The sequence below is a fragment of the Sciurus vulgaris genome, assembly GCF_902686455.1.
Source record: "Sciurus vulgaris genome assembly, chromosome: 16".
NCBI classification, from domain to species: Eukaryota; Metazoa; Chordata; class Mammalia; order Rodentia; family Sciuridae; genus Sciurus; species Sciurus vulgaris.
Genome location: NC_136477.1, coordinates 11,514,607 through 11,533,189, shown reverse-complemented (window position 1 = coordinate 11,533,189; position 18,583 = coordinate 11,514,607). Strand labels below are relative to the sequence as shown.

Sequence of the window (18,583 nt, the reverse complement as noted above, 5' to 3'; positions counted from 1 at the left end):
AAAGGGCTTCAGGTCCCCCACTCAGGCCCGTGTGGGACCCAGTCTGGAGCCTTTAGGTGGTTCAAGTCCTTTCACAAACCTCACGACTGAAGTCAGGTGCCAGGTGACCCCTGCCCTCTGGCAACTCAGCTGATGCCCCTGCTGACCTGTGCACTCTGTGCTTTGGGTTTCTTAGAAGATGACTAGAGTAATGTCTGCAAACTGGATGGACTGGTCGCAACGGGAAAGGGCATAAAAGACTCGGGGTCCTCTGCCACCTTTAAGGCCCTCCCACCTCACTGGAGGGTCTCGTGATCCATGCCAAAGAGACTGGGTGCCTGTCATTCCCAACATTCCAAGGACAGATTGTTTACCCAATGTCCCTAAACCACAGGACAGAACAAGACCTTCATCAACCCTTCTAGCCAAGCGAGGTCCCTCCAGGATCCCAGTCCTGAAAGCAGCTCTTAGGATCCCTTAGGTTCCTAGGAAAACCTGGCGTCCGTGGGAAAATCAACTGCTTCCGCAGGGACACAGGCACTCGAGATGCCCACGGCGAGATGCTCAAGGCGCCTCCGCCCAAACAGCGCCCAGAGGGTGGGACACAACTGCGCTTTACCTTGATCTTCGCAATTCCCTAAATTTCTAGGGCTGCAACCTCAATCCTGCAACATGAGGCCCCGCCCTAGACGTGTTCCCGCCGATTGGCCAGGCCGGTTCTAGGGGCGGAGCATTCTTCTTGTATTGGCAGCGTCCGGGAAGCCCGCAGGAGATCGCGACGGTGGCGGAGCTATGGGCAGCCGCTCACAGGCTTCGTGGGTCGGCGCTGGCCGCTGGACGGGCGCAGCCGAGCCGTGGATGAGCTCCCGCGCCCTGTGTGCGCCGCTCCCATCTGTCCCCTTTCTCTTTTTGCTGTTGCTGGCGGCTCCGGGAGCTCGGGCTGCAGGATACGAGGTGAGCGGGACTCTCAGCGGAAACGTACAGTAGCCAGAGAAGCCCCGAGTACTGTCCGGAGGTGTGGGTGACTTTGATCAGTAGGTGCCTCGTGGATACCTGTTGATAAGACACTGTGGCCCGAGTACTTTGTGTTATTCAGAGTCTGTCTGCACGCATCCAAGAACGGGGCTGCCTCTGATCGTGCTCCCTCCCTGTCTCCGGGTCTTTTGCTTGGATTTCCCATGCACTTAACTGTGGAGGGGCAGGCGCGGGTGGAGAGCAGCTAGCGGACAGTGAGACTCTGGAGTTGGCGGTCTGGAGTTCCAGCCTGGACTCCACTTCCTGGCTGCCTCCTTGCGCGAGTCCCTTTCTCTCTCTGTGCTTCAGTGCTCTCGTCTGAAAAGAAGGCATGATACAGCTCCATTCCCATGCTGTCTACCTGCCAATGTTTAACAAACATAGCCATTACTGTGAATATTTCCTCAGGGTGTGAGCGAGCTGCATTGTGGGGTTGTGCCAAGTGGGAGTTGTATCTGTGAGCAACTGTGTGTGTGTCCTGCCCGGCGGGCAGGGCCTCCTCTGCACAGTCAGGGTCAGGTACAGCCTCTCTACTTCCCTGAGCCACTCTGAGATCAAGATTTATCATGCGCCTCCCACACCCCCTTCCCTACCTTTCAGTCTTGCCTCTTAACCCTGAAGTTATTGACAGGCCGTGTATGTCTGTGTGTTTGGGGTCCCTGTGTAGACGTGCCCCAGAGTGCAGCCAAACATGCTCAATGTACACCTGGTGGCCCACACACATGATGACGTGGGCTGGCTCAAGACCGTGGACCAGTATTTCTATGGCGGTAAGTATAGAGGTTGGGATTTGACCTTCTGGTACTTGGACTTTATGGTGGGACAACTGATAGCTTTGGCTCCTCCTATGTCAAGGAATGTTCCCTCTGACTCTGCTGTCCCTGCTTGCTTTCCTGTATCCACAGTCGAGAATGATATCCAGCATGCGGGTGTGCAGCACATCTTATATTCAGTTATCTCTGCTCTACTGGCTGAGCCCACCCGACGCTTCATCTATGTGGAAATTGCTTTCTTCTCCCGTTGGTGGAACCAGCAGACAAATGCAACGCAGGAAATTGTGAGGAAACTGGTGCGCCAGGGTAAGCATGCCCCAAGAGAGGGAAAAGAGGTAGCCCAACCCCAGTGTGTTTTTGCAAACCTGGTTTCTGAGATTTTATCACGCCACGTGCAAGCTGTGCACGCACGTGGTTTCACAGACCGGGAATCCCTTTACTTGGAAAACTTTTTTTTTCTTTTGGTGGTATTGGAAATTAAACCCAGGGGCATGTACTACTGAGCTACATCCCCAGCCCTTTTTTAAAATTTGAGATAGGGTCTCCTTGAGTTGCCCAGGCGGGCGTCCAACTTTCCACCCTCTGGAGTAGCTGGGGTCACAGGCTGTGACCGTGCGAGGCTAACTGGAGAAGCCCTGTGCATCCTGCAAGGCCGCACCTCCAGTGGCTCTGAAAAGCCTACCGCGTCAGGTGCGGGTAATACACACCTGCAATCCTGTTGCTGAAAGCTCAGTCCTTGTCCCTGATGCCAATCCAATAACGAGGTTTTGAGAAAAAGGAAAGAGATAGTTTTTGCTTTGCTAGCAAAGGAGAAACTCAGGGGCCTCCTGTCCCAAAGGCTGTGATTCTGCCCATCAGCAGGAACAGGTGGCTGCTTATTTATAGAGGTGATTCAGAGAGAATATTAGAGAGGAGAGATGAGGAAGGAGATCAGGGAGGAGGAAGTTAGGGAAAAGAAGATCAGGGGAAAGGTTGGAAAAAAGAAAAACCTTGTAAGTTTCAAAGTGACAAGGGATACAGTCAAAGCATCAAGTTAACCCATTACAATCCCAGCCACTTGGGAGACTGAGGCAGGAGGATGGCAAGTTGGAAGCCAGCCTCAGCAACTTAATGAGACCGTCTTAAAATTAAAAATAAAAAGGGCTGAGGATGCGGCTCAGTGGTAAAGTGTCTCTAGGTGCAATCTCCAATACCCCCAAATTTTTTTAAAAAGGAGGGCTAGGCATAATGAAATGAGGAGAAGAGTCTTCATCCCCCCACCAGGCAGGAGCATCTGCCACCTGCTGAGATACACACACACACCACTCTGAACACCCTCTCCTGACTCCTGGACTGGACAGCAGAAGCAACTGATCTGCAAGCTGCATTTGGCACTGTGCAGTGCACTGTTTCTTTCTGAGACCTGGGACTTCTGCACACCATGGCTTCAACCGGCTCCTGCAGATACACACTGTGGAGGGCAGAGCCCAGTCAGATCTGCCTTGCCCAAAACTAGCTTTGTGTAGAACTAACTTTCTTTTCTTTTTTCTTTCTGTGGTGTTGGGTTTGGAGCCCAGGGATTTGTGCGTGCTAGACAAGAGTTCTACCACTGATCTACATGCCCAGCCCCTGAACAGAACCTGTGAATACTCCTTGGCTTATGAAAAAAAAAAAAAAAAAAAAAAAGGAGGGCTAGGGCTGGGTGGAGGAGGGAAGCCTGCGGCGCGAGTGCCTTCTTTACCAGCCTGCTACCCTGGCCAGGGGGTGCCCCTTCTTTTCCTATTAGGCTTGAGCATGCAGGCAGGTCTTCAGATTCCCAGTCACCCGCCCTTGCCCCTCCTTGCACAGGCCGCCTGGAGTTTGTCAACGGTGGCTGGGTGATGAACGATGAGGCCACCACTCACTACGGGGCCATCGTGGACCAGATGACACTTGGGCTGCGCTTTCTGGAAGACACTTTCGGCAAGGATGGGCGTCCCCGTGTGGCCTGGCACATCGACCCCTTTGGCCACTCTCGAGAACAGGCCTCCTTGTTCGCCCAGGTGCTGTACAGACCTCTCTTGGACCCCTCTTCCCTGGCATCGTGTCGTCCTGAAGCGACTAAAGCCCCACTTGTGATCTCAAGTGACCCAGACCCTGCCTGCTGGGACAGCCCCTACTCCCGCCCCTTGGGTGAACTTGATATGTTTTTTGGTGCTGAACCCAGGACCTCACTCATGCTAGACGAGTGCTCTACCACCAAGTTATGTCCCTCATCCCATTTTGGGTGAACTGGAATCTGGTGTTCCTTTTGGGTTCTGGCCTTGCTTTAAAATCATTTTCATTTCCTGTGAGCGGATCCATCCAGCTTCAGGCTGCAGAAGGAGCGGTTGACCGAGCTGGGGAGGGGGACGTGAGTCTGGTTTAGACTTGTCACCTCCCTCCTGCCCTGTGATGTTTTCTGTTTGTTTGTTGAGGGGGGAAGAAGTTTTATTGCTTTGTTAGCAAAAGAGAAACACAGGGACTTCTGTCCAGAGGCTGTGATTCCGCCCATCAGCAGGAACAGGGGGCCTTTTAAAGGTGGTTCAAAGGCTGCATTCCACGTGTTTCTTGTTGGAGTTGCAATTCACTGGTTAATTTGGGAGACAGTCATTTCTGAGATCTTCTCGTGCCATCCCCAAAGTTTGGGTGACTGGTTCCCGTGGTGTGTGCGCTCAGGGACAGATAACTGCCTAGGATGCCCGCCTGTGGTGTATGCCCTTCCCAGGCTGGGAGATAAACCAGAGGCCTGCTTAGTTTTGGTCCCACTTCCTTTGAATTTGTGCTCTGACCAGTCCTTCCCCAGCTGAGCAGAGCTTGTGGGTGAGAGGGCTCTGGCTGCTCATCCACACTGTCCCCTCTTGTCCCCCCTCCAGATGGGCTTCGATGGCTTCTTCCTAGGGCGCATTGATTATCAAGATAAACAGTTGCGGGAGGACAGTCTGGAGATGGAGCAGGTGTGGAGGGGCAGCACCAGCCTGGAGCCTCCCACTGCTGACCTCTTCACTGGTGAGGAGGGAGTGGGAGCAGGGCCGTCACCCAGGGCCTGATTCAGTGATCTGTGGTCCTAAAATCCCTAATCATTTAGGAACAAGGTACCTGCATTTTCCTTTTACAATGGGCCTCACAAATCCTGAAGCCCATTCTGGGTGGCACAGGGCAGGCTTGGACCCCAGGGAAGCTCTGGAGTACTGGGCACCCCCTGAGCCTGGTATGGCCTACAGGTATACTCCCCAACATATACAACCCACCGCAAAACCTGTGCTGGGATATGCTGTGTAGAGATGACCCTGTGGTGGAGGATCCCCGCAGCCCTGGGTACAATGTCAAGACGCTGGTCACATACTTCCTGAAGCTGGCCACTAACCAGGTAATCCGGAGTCCAGTCCCTGCAGGACCAGTGTATACCATGCACCGAGCCTTTTCCCCAGCTCAGGGAATACCCGAGGTGATAGAAGATGTACTGAATGCTACTATTCCATTCACCCTACCACGTCCTTCCTCTCAGGTTACCGTGCACCCTTCATTAGACGCATGCACGAGGTAGCATCAGGCCTCACAGTGCCTCCGGCCCTCATCTGCGTAGTAGGCCCAAGAGAACAGGACAGTCAGTGGCTCTTTATGTGTCCCTATGCTCCCATGCACCCTTTTTTTTTTTTTTTTTTTTGGTATTAGGGATTGAACCCAAGGATGCTAAGCCACATCCACAGCCCTTTTTAATATTTTATTTAAAGACAGGGTCTCATTGAGTTGCTTAGGGCCTTGCTAAGTTGCTGAGGCTGGTTTTGAACTCTCAGCCTCCTGAACCGCCGGGATTGTAGGAGTGCACCTCCCTGTCCAGCTGTAGCACATACATTCTTGACCGCATATATACCAATACACAGCTAGACACAGGGGTGTCTAGGACATCCTGGCTTGAGGACTCCCCTCCTTCCTGCAGAGCCAGTATTACCGCACCGACCACACTGTGATGACCATGGGCTCAGACTTCCAGTATGAGAACGCCAATCTGTGGTTCGAGAACCTTGACAAGCTCATCCGACAGGTCAATGCTCAGGTCTGTGTGCCCACCCTGTGGTAGTTGTGGGCAGGCATGTGTTAATCCACTTTCTGTCACTATAACACGTACCTCAAATAAGATAAAAGGATTAGCCAGGCATGGCGGCACATGCCTGAAATCCAGGTTACTCTGGAGGCTGAGGCAGAAGGATCACAAGTTCAAAGCCAATCTGGCAACTTGGTGAGACCCTGTCTCAAAATGAAATAAAAAGGGCTGGGGATATTGCTTGCCTAGCATGTGTGATGCCCTGGGCTCAGTCCCATGAGGCAGGGAGAAGGGTCACTTTGCCACAGTTTTGGAGGTTTCAGTCCATGATCGGTTGGCCCCTTGCTTTGGGTCTGCGGTAAGGCAGCACATCATGCAGGAGCAGATGACAGAGTGCAGCTACTCACCTCATGGCCAGGGAGAGAGAGAGAGTAAGAGGAAGGAGCTGGGGTCCCACTCATCCCTTTGAGGACACAGCCCCAGTGACCTCAAGACCTCCTAATGCGTTCCACCTTTTAAAGTCTTCACCATCTCCCAACCAGGCCTTTAACACATGGGCTCTGGGGACACTGCAGATGCAAACTATAGCAACAGGCTGCTCGTATCCCTTTGGCTCAGGTCATGTTTAGAGTGCTGTCTTATTTTTCAGTTGCTGCTATAACAAACAAACACAAGCTCAGCTACAGAAACATACATGGTCATAGAGTTCTCAGGTGGGAAGTCTAGCATCAGTCTCACTGAGCAAGAAGTGAGGTCTTGGCAGTTTTGGAGAAAGGTGTTTGCGTTTTTCTAGAGGCTTCCTCCATCTCCAGTGCCAGTCACATAGCCTCTCTCTGACTCTGCTTCCGCAGTCACTTCACTTTCATTGTCGCCTCTTCTGCATCCCTCTTCCAGGTGCGTTCCTTTCGTTTTTGGTACCAGAGATTGAACCCAGGGGCTGTTAACCACTGAGCCGCATCCCCAGCTTTTTTATATTTTATTTAGGGACACGGTCTCGTTGAGTTGCTTAGGGCCTTGCTCAGCTGCTGAGGCTGGCTTTGAACTCGCCATCCTGCCTCAGCCTCCTGAACCGCTGGGGTTATGGGTGTGCACCACCATGCCTGGCTTCCTCCTTCCCTTTTAAAGTATATTTATTTATATATAATTTACAAATATATACTTTATGTTTACTTTTATATATTTAAATCTTTTTATTTAGTTGTAGATGGACAGAATGCCTTTATTTGTTTTTATATGGTGCTGAGGATCAAACCCAGTGCCTCACACTGCTAGGCAAGCGCTCCACTACTGAGCTACACCCCAGTCCCTTCCTCTTCCAGTTTTAAAGGTCCTTGTGATTATGTTGGGCTTCCCAGGTAATCCAGGATAATCTGTTAAGGCCGTTGAATCACCACACTTAATTCCATCTGTAACCCTCAGTCCCCTTTGTAGATTACCTGTGATAGTCTCAGGTTCTGGGATCGGGACTCAGACATCTTCGGGTCATCATTATTCACACCAACACAGATCCGTTGATGTTCCCTGTAAGTGGCCCAGACTATGGGCACAAGCAGTTATTCTTTCCCATCAGCAGAGAAACTTGTCACCTTTCTTCTGAGAAGCCCTGTCCCATCAATCCTGTCCTCACCACCTGTGTCGTCACTACACTGTTATCATCCAGTCCCCCCTGCACTGCCGTTTCACCAGAACAGCTCTCAGGAACCACTGAGGGTCTTCCAGAAGACATTTATCAGACTCCCCCCGCCCCGCTCCTGGTTCCCAGAGAGCCTACAGTACCTTGACCACTGCCTCCTGCAAATACCATGTCCCTGGGCTGTCATGATGTCATGCTCTTTTACCACTGACTGCTCCTTTGATGACTCCACGTTACAAACTCTGGAAATGAAGTCCCTAAGTTTAAATCCTGGCTTTGCCATTTTACTGCTGTGTGACTTTGAGAAGTGTATTTAAATGATCAGTACCTTGGTTTTCTCCTTATGTCCTCTGAAATGACATAATAGTGGTCCCCACTTCATCAGGCTGCTAGCAAGAGCTTGAGAGTTCATTTACACTCATCAGTACCTCGGTGGCTGGCCCACAAAGCATCTCGTGGATGATGATGATTCGGAGTGCCCGGGATGGGACCCAGGGTGTCAAGCATGCTAGGCAAGCTGCACGACTGAGCAACACCCCACCCCTAGCTGTTTGTTATTTTTCTAACTGAAAACCTGTTCCTCTAAGACACAGCTGCAATATCTCCTCCAGAAAGCCTTAGCCACACTTCAGTTAGAGCCTTTCCTCTTGTGCTTAAAACAGCGCCCACGAACACCTGTGGTGCCACATCCAGGTGGATTGTAGCCAAGAGGCCATCTCCATTCAACATCTCCTTTACCTGTCTGTGAATTCCACGACGGTGAAGTCTAGCCTCTCTTAATTTAGGCTGTGCCTGCAGTCCCCGAGCATACTGAAGAACTGAGTGGTGGTTTGCTGCCAGGTGCAGTGGCGCACACCTGAATTCCCGCAGCTCGGGAGGCTGAGGCAGGAGGATGGCAAGTTCAAAGCCAGCCTTTGAGATTTAGTGAGGCCCTGAACAACTGAGCAAGAACCTACCTCAAAATAAAAAATAAAGAAGGCTGGGAATGGGACTCAGTCATGAAACACTCCTGGGTTTAATCCCTAGTGCCAAGGGGGAAACCAAGAAACAAAACAGTATGCATGGCTGTGTGCACATTCCACATGTAAGCAAATACAGGTCATGGCTCCATGTCCACAGGTTCAACTACCCTGGACAGAAAATATTTGGGGAAACACTTATATCTGTACCGAACATGCATAAACATTTTCTTTGTCAATTCCCTCAAATACAATATAACAAATATACACATAGCATTTACATTGTATCATGTATTATAAGTTATCTAGAGAGGATTTAGCATATAGGTGAAGATGTACATTGTTTACATACAACACCATTTTATATAAGGGACTTGAGCATCCAAGGAACTGGTATCCTGGGGAAGGGTCCTGGAACCAGTTCCTGGAGGAAAAAAATCGTGTGTGTACACAATTAAAGGAATGTAGTTCCATGTAAACCCCTTCATTCACTCAAATGTTACTGAGCACCTACTGTGCATACCGGGAACAGAGTGAGCAAACATCCTTTTCCTCATGAAGGTCAGTAGAAAATGAGCCTCCATTCATTATAAAGACTATGTTACTGGTATAGCTCAGTGGTACAGTGCGGAGTTAACATGCTGGAGGCCCTGAGTTCCACACTCAGTTACCATCCAAACAGAAAAAAAAAAAAAAAAAGTTAAAAGCATTTTTTTGGTAACAATCTGACAGTGCTGGAAAATGATTATTATTCCTGTCCTAAAATGTCATGCAGTTTCCCCCCTAATGACCCCTTCCCCTACTGGGAATGGAAGCCAGGGACTCTCTACCACTGAACTACATCCCCAGCCCCATTATTTACTTATTTTTGAAATAGGGGAATCAAATCCATTGTGCTCTACCACTGAGCAACATCCCCTTTTTATTTTAATACAGGATCTTGCAAGTTGCCCAGGCTGGCCTTCGATTTGGGATCCTCCTGCCTCAGCCTCCCCAGTAGCTGGGATCACAGGCATGAGCTAAAACTCCCAGCTTCCCTAATGTTTTACATAATAAAATTGAAATCATTAAGGAATTTTAGTAAATCAATTGGGTAAAGTGACTTGGCACACCTGTAGTCTCGGCTGCTTTGGAGGCTGAGATGAAGAGAATCTTTTGAGCTCACGAATTCAAGACCTCCGTCTCAAAAAAAAAAAAAAAAAAGTATGATTTCAGGTTTATTCTTGGCCAATTATCCCTGAAGTTCAACAAAGGTTAACGTTTGGCCTCAACCCAATTTGTTTTCCTACATGAGCACTGGTGTGTACTTCACGCGTCTATTCAGAGCCCGAATCCACTGGAGGCATGGATGTGCATGTGCACACCTGTGGGCCCCGGGGAGGTGCGGACTCCCGAGGGCTCACGCACGCCTCCCCCAGCAGCAGGCAAACGGGAGCCGGGTCCATGTCCTCTACTCCAGCCCTGCTTGTTACCTGTGGGAGCTGCACAAGGCCAACCTCACCTGGTATCGGAGGGACTGGAGAGCCTGCGGGGCGAGGCGGGGTTGCTGGCAGGTTCCGTGGCTTGTGACGCTGACCCGCCGCTCTTCCGCCGCAGGTCGGTGAAAAAGGACGACTTCTTCCCGTACGCCGACGGCCCGCACATGTTCTGGACCGGCTTTTTCACCAGCAGGCCGGCCCTCAAACGCTACGAGCGCCTCAGTTACAACTTTCTGCAGGTGAGTGGGTGCTGGGTTCGATGGGGCAAAACTCAAGGAGACCCAGGGGCCCCAACACACCCCTTTCTCCCCAGGTGTGCAACCAGCTGGAGGCGCTGGCGGGCCGTGAGGCCACCCTAGGACCCTACGGCTGGGGAGACAGTGCGCTCCTCAGTAGGTGCCGGGCAAACGAGGGGAGGGGCGCGGCTGGAGTTAGACACCACCTTGGGCCGCCTCCTGAGCCTGCCCTCACCCGACCTTTCGCATCCCCTTGCGGTGGGCGCCGGATTCCGCGGAGACCCCACCAATTCACCGCCTGTACGCAGATGAGGCGATGGCGGTGCTCCAGCACCACGACGCGGTCAGCGGCACCGCCAAGCAGCACGTGGTGAACGACTATGCGCGTCAACTGGCGGAAGGCTGGGGTCCCTGCGAGGTGCGTGGGGCGGGGCTTTGGGGAATGGGTGGGGCCGAGGAGCGTTCATTGGGCGGATTCCGGGGAGGCGGGGCCTCGGCGCGAGGGGCGGAGACAGGCGGGGCCGGTGGAGGTCCAGGTGAGGCGGGTCCAGAGCTGAGCGGTTCTTTTGAGCTCCTCCCTAGGTTCTCCTGAGCAACGCGTTGGCGTGGCTCAGCGGCTCCAAGCTGGCCTTCTCGTTCTGCCGCGAACTCAACATGAGCATCTGCCCGCCCAGCCAGAAGTCGGCGAGTGTGAGCCTGGGCGCCGAGGCCGGGAAGCGGTCGGTGGGTGGGACCCTAGCAAGCGAAGTCCAACAGAGGGGCGAGGATAGGCGCGTCTTGGGCCGAGGCGCTCCTTAAGGTGTGGTTGCGTGTGGGGTTTTTTTAGTTTTAGTTTTTTTCCCCCCTGTTGGAGGACCATCCCTGGGTGAGATTGCGTGGGGTACAGTGAAGCTAGGTCAGGACAGGGACTATTGCACCACAAAGGGATGGCTCGTTCTGAGAGATGTGCCTGGCCTCGCTGGGACTCTGCCCCACCCGACAGGTGGATTTGTAGGAAGCCTGCGGTGATCCTTTTCCTCCCTGACCCTTTCCCCCAGTTCCACGTCGTCATTTACAACCCCCTGGGGCGGAAGGTGGATCAAATGGTGCGGCTGCCAGTCAGCAAAGGTGTTTTCCTCGTGAAGGATCCCAATGGCAAGACTGTGCTCAATGATGTGAGTCCATTTAACGAGTATTACCCCTTGGTACTTCCTCGCTTCTCATGGATACTTCCCCCATGAACCTCTCTTTCCCTTAACGTTGCCCTCTCCCCGCTTGGAAACACCTCCCTCCCATAAGTGCTCCCCCTTTCTAATGCCCCCCCTGGAAATTTTCTCCCTGTTCACAGATAGCCCTTTCATCCCAGACGCCCTCTCCCTTGAGCTTATTCTCACCTAGAATTTGCTCCCCAGCTTCAGGATCTCTTCCCCTGCTTCCTCCCTCATTTCTCCAAGACCCGCACAATCTCTTCACCCTCCCATTGGATTCTCTTTTCCTCCTTGGGAGTCTTCTCTGCAGCATTCCTGACCTCTAGGCTGGGGATGGACCCCAGGATCCCATGCATGCTAAGCACTGGCTCTAACACTGGCCAAACCCCAACCTTTGCAACTTTTTTGTTGGAATCCGAACACCCCACTCCTCCAACACCTAAATTTCATTTCCCCATCCCAAAACTCTTTCCTTTCCTCGCATTCGATGCCTCCCCTATGATTGGTCTCTAGGTGTATTTACAACCTCTTCACTCGCGTTCCTGCCTCCCTACCCAGGTGGTGGTAGTTCCCAGCTCTGACCCTCAGGAGCACTCTCCGGAGCTGCTGTTCTCAGCCTCCGTGCCTGCCTTGGGCTTCAGCATCTACTCAGTAACCAGGATGAATCAAACGATGCCCCAGGCCCCTCCTCCAAATTCCGCTCCCCACAAGTCCCAGTACCGTGTCTTAGCAATTGAAAATGAGGTGAGACCCTATTTGAATTTCTTTCACTGCCCCTGTGACAAGTTGAAATGTCATGTCAGCTGCTGGGTCAGTGACCTTGGTTTAGCATCACCATTCACTCCTCTGATTGTGTCCTTGAGTGAGTGAATAACATTCATCTGAGCCTCAGTGTCCTATTGTGGAGCTATTGTGAGGATCCAGTGGGATTGTGGGTGATTCTTGTTAGGTATATCACAACTGATGGACATTGGGTGCTTGCAGTTTTTGAGGAGGGGTGTCAAAGAATGTGACATTTAAATTGAGACCTAGGCTGGAGTTGTAGTTTGGTGGTGGAGTTCTTGCCTAGCATGCACCATACTCTGGCTTCTGTCTGCAGCACTGAAATTAGTAAATACCCAGAGAAGGGAGTCAGGTGGCATATGGGGGAAGAGGAGTTCCGGCAGGCAGAAGGTAGCAGACACAGAAGCCCTCAGACCGTGAGGGCCAGGGATGGAGAGGAAGACTTTGGCTCTTCTGAAGGGGCCATGGGCACAATGAGGCTGCCTTAAGACTGGCATGAGTGGCCAGAAGTGGTAGCAGATGCCTATAATCCTAGATGCTCAATAGGCTGAGGCAGGAGGATCAAAAGTTCAAGTCCAGGCCGGGCAATTTAGCAAGAACCTATCTCATCTCAAAAACCAAAAATAACCTGGGGTTGGGTGCGGAGGCGCATGTCTAATCCCAGCGACTCAGAAGGTGAGACAGGAGGATTGTGAGTTCAAAGCCAGCCTCCACAACTGAGCAAGGCAATAAACAATTCAGTGTGACCCTATCTCTAGATAAAATGCAGAGAAGGGCTGGGGATGTGGCTCAGTGGTTAAGCACCCTGGGTTCAATCACTGGTACCAGAAAAATAAAATTAAATAAATAAAAAGTGACTTGGGATGTGGCTCACTGGTAGAGTGGTCGCCCGGCATGTGCAAGGGCCTAGGTGTAATCCTCAGTGCTTAAAAAACACTATTTTATGATGATGTTGCTATAAAAGATAAATACAATCCAGGCAAGTCTCATTATGATATGTTTATTATTTTTCTGCCCAAGTTTTCTTCTCCTGAAAGAAATAAGAACATTTCTGTGGGCCCCGGAGTGTCTCATGGGACTTGGCCTGGTAGCTGCGTGAGAGGTCCACGTGGGCCTTGTCTGGAGCAGATGAGGGCTCCTATTAGGCTTAGAGTGTCACAGGTACCCTCTAGCTATGCAGGCATGAGCAGATCGTGGGGGTGAGTGTAGAAGAAAGGGGACCTCTAAGGAGCCAGCCGCATTGTCCTGTGAGGCTGCTGGGGTGGGGAGTGGCTCAGCTGAGAGGAAGATGGACGGGAGGAGCTGGCAGGGTTTGCCAGGAGGGTCATGTGAGAAGCAGGAGGAAGAAAAGTGACTCCAGGGTTTTGTCCTCAGCTCTGGGAAGAATGGAGCTGCCATTGACTGAGGCGATGGTCATTAATCTCTTTCCACCCTTCACTGCCTAGTACATTAGGGCCACATTCGACCCTGACACTGGGTTCTTGACAGAGATCAGGAACAAGGACAAGAAACTCCTGTTACCCGTGAGCCAAGCCTTCTTCTGGTGAGAGAGGATCATTAGGGCTGGGGACAGCGTGGAGCAAAGGCCTCTCATGTGACTCTCACTTGCTCTGGTCCCAGGTACATTGCCAGTGCAGGTGATGATAAAAGCCAGCAGCCCTCTGGGGCCTACATCTTCAGGCCTGAAGGACAGAAACCATTTCCTGTGAGCCGCTGGGCTCAGATCCGCCTGGTGAAGGTCTGGGGCCATGAATAAGGAGTGGGGAGCTGGGGATGAAGGTGGGGGGTGTGGAACCGGTGAGGATGGAGGGAGGATTTACATCTCCTTTAGATAGGGGCTAAGACCTGAGGGTCCCCTGTAGGGCTGATACTTAGGCTGCTTCTATGAGTCTCTCCCAACGCATTCCAATCTACTGTGGCAGTCAGGGTTATACTTAGCTTTGGAAATTGGAGGTGAACAGGGAGAGTCAGGAGCAGATGCAAGAGTCACTAAGGTCTGTGGGACACTTTTATATCTTGGGGCTGGGGCTGTAGCTCAGTGGTAGAATGCTTGCTTAGCATGCACAAGGCCCGAGGTTCATTCCCCAGCACCACAAAAGGAAAACGTTTATAGGCTGGGGCTGTAGCTCAGTGGTAGAGCGCTTGCCTGGGTTTGATCCCCAGCACCCCATAAAAATAGAAAAATAAAATAAAGGTATTGTGTCCATCTGCAACTAAAAAAGTTTTTTTTGAAGTTTATATCTGGAATGGATATTTGAGAATTCACACTTGTGCTGGGCATGGTGGCACATACCTGTAATCCCGGGCACTTGGGAGGCTGAGGCAGGAAGATTGAAAGTTCAGAGCCAGCCTGAGCAACTTAGCAAGGCCCTAAGCAATTTAGAAAGACCCTGTCTCAAAGTAAAAAAGAGAATTCACACTTATGTAGTGCTTGCAAGACTCTCAGGGTGGACATCTGAGGCTGTGTCTGGTTGGGAACAGTGGTTTCCTATGACATTTCACTGATGTTTTCTCTTAGGGACAGATAATGGCAAGACTCATGCAAACTCCCCTTGAGGTTAACATTTGCATTCCTGGGTCATGTATTAGGATACAGGCTGGACTGTTGTAACAGTTACTCAGATTAATTGACCTACAAGATAGAAGATTCTTTCCTTCTAACAGAAAGTCTGGCCATTTAGGGAAGGTGGGATGGTTCTGGAATCACCCAGATCCCTCCTATCTTGTTACTCTAACATCCTCAGTATTCAGCTTCCACCTCAGATCTAAGATGGCTGCTGGAGATCCAGCCATTGCATGTGCATTTGAGCCGGTAGGAAAGGGAAAGGGGGCAGGGAACACTGTTCACACTGCTCTGATCACTGTCCATGGGGCAGACCATGATCATGGAGCTACAGACAGCCTCGCAGAAGACTCAACAGTATAGTCTTTTTTTCAGACAGCCACCTGCCAAATTAGAATCTTGTTCTAAGGAGGAAAGACAGGGTAATGGTAGGCAGCAAGCATGTACACCACACTGCAGAATGAGGTGGTGTGACTGAGGGGAAGTGTGGATATCACACCTGGGCAGGAGACGTGTGCAGGAATCCCCGCCCCAGGCAGGCAGGCAGGCATCTGAGGGCGTATCTCTGCTCTGGGGTGAGCTGACATCTGTCCTCCACACCCATGTGCCTACAGACAGCTTTGGTGCAGGAGGTACACCAGAATTTTTCGGACTGGTGTTCCCAGGTGGTTCGCCTGTACCAGGGACAGCGTCACCTGGAGCTGGAGTGGACAGTGGGGCCGATACCTGAGGGGTAAGTGGCACAGGCTGGGACTGGTGGGGGAACAAGAGCAAAGTGGAATTTAGGCCTGGCCCCCGACCTCACCGTTCCTTTGGGTACAGTGATGCCGGGGGGAAGGAGGTCATCAGTCGCTTTGACACACCAATGAAGACAAACGAGTACTTCTATACAGACAGCAATGGCCGGGAGATCCTGAGGAGAAGGTGAGGAGGCTGAGGCTCGGGTTGGCCGAGGTGTGTGGGGGGCCAGGGACAGTAGGGGTATTTGCCAATTAAATGCATGTGGGAGGGAGGGGTGAAGGTGGAGGGAGGAGCAGGGAATAGGATTCAAGGTGACCAAGTCGCACCCCACCCCAGGCGAGATTATCGACCCACCTGGACACTGAGGCAGACTGAGCCTGTGGCGGGAAACTACTACCCTGTCAACACTCGAATTTACATTGAGGTAAATTCCTCCCCCACGCTGCTCCTCCCCACCCCGGCCAGTGTCAGTTTGGGGGACTGGTTCACAGCACCCCGCCTTGTTCTCGCCCTCCCCCCTCCAGGACGGGCACATGCAGCTGACAGTGCTGACCGACCGCTCCCAGGGGGGCAGCAGCCTGACAGACGGCTCACTGGAGCTCATGGTGAGCCAGGTCCCAGCCCGATCCAAGCCAGGCGGCAGCCACCAGTGCCCACCCGACGCCTGCGCCGCACTCTCCCATGGCCCCGTGGCCACGAAGGCTGTTTCTGTCCCAGGTCTCTGCTTGTGCGCCCCGCTAAGTGGAGAGCTCTTACCGCTGTGTGCGGTTTTCCCTCCGATCCCTAACGAGGCCCCAGGCCAGACCCTGGCCTGCCCTATCTAGGCCTCCCTGTCATTCTGGTCCCCTTACCAGACCCTCATCATCGTTACCCATTTCCCCATTTTTTTGGTCTTGACATTCCTCTAACGCCTTACGCGGTTTCTGCCCAGACACGCTTTGCTAGACCGCACCTCCTCCTGGCCACTCTCCCCGCAGGTGCATCGAAAGCTGCTGAAAGATGACTACCGTGGGGTAGGGGAGCCCCTGCTGGAGAAGGGGTCCGGAGAGGTGGTGCGAGGGCGCCACCTCGTGCTGCTGGACAGGGTGGATTCGGCGGCCGCCGAGCACCGGCTGCTGGCGGAGAGAGAGGTCCTAGCCCCGCAGGTGGTGCTGGCCCCGGCTGACGGCGCCCGCTACCGCCCCCGGGCCACCCCACTCAAGCAGGTGAGGGGCGGCGGGGAGGGCAGAAAGGACGGGAATGCAGCCTGTGGGGAGAGGCTGCGTGCAGGTTTTCCTGGGCAAAGCCTGGTCCCCTGAGCCCTGGGGAGGCTCAGCCCCCGCCCCGCCCCCGGCAGTGCCAGCTCGCTACCCACCGCTGGGGCAGCAGGACCCGCCCGCCCCTTCGCCTCACCCTGGCCCCGCCCTCCCGCCTGCTCGCCTCCCCCAGCCCCGGTTCCTCCCCGGCAGCCCGGCCTCCGAGCTCCCTAGCAATGTCCAGTCTCAGCCTCGGTCAGTTCTGCCTCTTCTGGGCTGGGACCGGTATGGCGGCCCCCTCTCACCCGCAACCTGGGCCCGCCCACTCCCTCCCGGGCTCAGCGGTCACCGTCAGGAACCTGCTCGTCCCTTTTGGTTGAGTCCCTCCCCTCCCGGAGAAGCCCCGCCCCTGCAGCCCGCCCCGCCCCTCTCGGTCCGAGACCCTTACCGCCGCGACTGGGCCCCGCCCCACTGCCGCAGTTCTCGGGACTGCGCCGGGAGCTGCCGCCCTCGGTGCACCTGCTCACGCTGGCCCGCTGGGACCCCGACATGCTGCTGCTGCGCTTGGAGCACCAGTTCACAGCGTGGGAGGACTCGAGCCGCAACCTGAGCGCCCCTGTGACCGTGGACTTGCGGGTGAGGAGGGCAGAGGTGGGAAGGGACAGGAGAGGCAAGAGAGAAGGGCAGAGGCCCAACTCGGCTTTGCGCCGCAACTCAGCCGGTTCCGCCCACTCCCCGCAGGATCTGTTCTCCACTTTCGCCATCACCCACCTGCAGGAGACCACGCTGGCGGCCAACCAGCCCCGTGCCAGTGCCTCCAGGCTCCAGTGGACACCCAGCACCGGTGAGGACCTGCCTTGGGTCCTGCCTGGAGTCAGCTGCTGGGGGTGGTGCGTGAGATGTGGGAATATTGGCCAGGACCCACTGTGGAGCTTGAGGTTCGGGACAGCATCAGAGGCAGGTCAGGGGTTTAAGGGCCAGAAGTGGGTCTGGGAAACTAGCAATGTTGCTTAACTTTGGGGGTGTTTAGTCCCGAGAACAAGATCTGAGAGTCTCCATCAGTGTCTAGTTCCGGAAGGGCGTCAGCTTGAGGACTGGAGGGCAGTTGGCCAGACACGCAGAGGATTTGGGGATCTCAGGCTCTGTTCCAGCCGGGGAAAGTGATTCAAGGGTCAGAAGTAAGGTCCTGGGGACAGACTCAGGGGTGTCTAGGCCAGGGGAGGGAACACAGAGAGACAGAGGACATCTGCGCCCCTTACTCCTCCTCCCCTGCCCCTCCACAGGTCCCACTCCCCACCCTGTCCCCTCCACGCTGGACCCATCCTCCATCACGCTGCAGCCCATGGAAATCCGCACCTTCCTGGCCTCAGTGCAATGGAAGGACAGCAAGACCCACTCCAGGTTCCGCTTCAGTAGCTGAGCCCCAGCTCTGGGGGTGGGGCAGACTCCCTTCTCACGCTGGTGCTGCTGCCACCTCCAGCTGCCCTTAAGATGCCACTGCTGCCCGGCGCCAGTAATTCCAGCAGCTCCTGAGTCTAAGGCAGGAGGATTGCAAATTCAAAGCCATCCTCAGCAACTTAGCAAGGTCCTAAGCAACTTAGACCCTGTTTCAAAATAAAAATAAGTTTTAAAAACTGGGCCCGGGATATAGCTCAGTGATTAAGTGCCTGCATTCAATCCGTGGTACAAAAAATACACACCTAAATAAAAATGAAATGCTAGTACTAAGATTTAAAAGGGTCGTGGTATGGTTGAGTATGTTGCTTTATTTGTGGGCAGGGGTGCAGAATGCATGACCCAGAAAGATCAGCAAATCTAGCTCTGCCCGGAACTGAGGCGGAGGCCATACGCCTGGCTGAATCCCTCATCAGACTCTACTTTGCTCTCCCTCCTCTCACTCCCTGGTCCTCCTCCCACACTCGGGTCCTGGTGCAGCTGTCTCAAGAAGCCACTGAGGGCA

At 53.4% G+C, this 18,583-nt stretch overlaps 1 protein-coding gene and 1 long non-coding RNA gene across 3 annotated transcripts; one reads left to right on the top strand and one right to left on the bottom strand.

Moving 5' to 3' along the window:
• The first annotated feature begins 718 nt into the window (after positions 1-718).
• Positions 719-18,261, top strand: MAN2B1 (mannosidase alpha class 2B member 1). Of its 2 annotated transcripts, none has more exons than XM_079115827.1 (24): positions 719-933; positions 1,661-1,763; positions 1,899-2,072; positions 3,594-3,787; positions 4,640-4,772; positions 4,988-5,133; positions 5,704-5,820; positions 9,822-9,904; positions 9,997-10,117; positions 10,192-10,270; positions 10,423-10,532; positions 10,697-10,804; positions 11,152-11,268; positions 11,860-12,045; positions 13,530-13,627; positions 13,705-13,822; positions 15,262-15,380; positions 15,470-15,571; positions 15,725-15,812; positions 15,913-15,993; positions 16,366-16,593; positions 17,104-17,259; positions 17,401-17,467; positions 17,907-18,261. In XM_079115827.1, exons 1-24 carry the CDS (start codon positions 772-774, stop codon positions 18,041-18,043), a joined length of 3,027 nt encoding a protein of 1,008 aa, XP_078971953.1. In that variant the 5' UTR covers positions 719-771; the 3' UTR covers positions 18,044-18,261. The 2 variants fall into 2 exon arrangements, with proteins under 2 accessions (XP_078971953.1, XP_078971952.1); XM_079115826.1 differs by having other exon boundaries at positions 720-933; positions 17,365-17,467.
• Positions 16,164-16,377, bottom strand: LOC306646955. Its single transcript, XR_013760011.1, has 2 exons — positions 16,245-16,377; positions 16,164-16,204 (listed from the first exon to the last, which is right to left on the bottom strand). It is a non-coding gene; the product is annotated as an uncharacterized lncRNA (long non-coding RNA).
• Positions 18,262-18,583: the final 322 nt, after the last annotated feature.

Bases quoted from the DNA above. Each gene is read 5' to 3' on its own strand.
- MAN2B1 (XM_079115826.1), top strand. From the start codon at position 772: ATGGGCAGCCGCTCACAGGCTTCGTGGGTCGGCGCTGGCCGCTGGACG. The intron at 934-1,660 runs GTGAGCGGGACT...GTCCCTGTGTAG, and splicing joins CTCGGGCTGCAGGATACGAG to ACGTGCCCCAGAGTGCAGCC. The intron at 17,468-17,906 runs GTGAGGACCTGC...GCCCCTCCACAG, and splicing joins CCAGTGGACACCCAGCACCG to GTCCCACTCCCCACCCTGTC.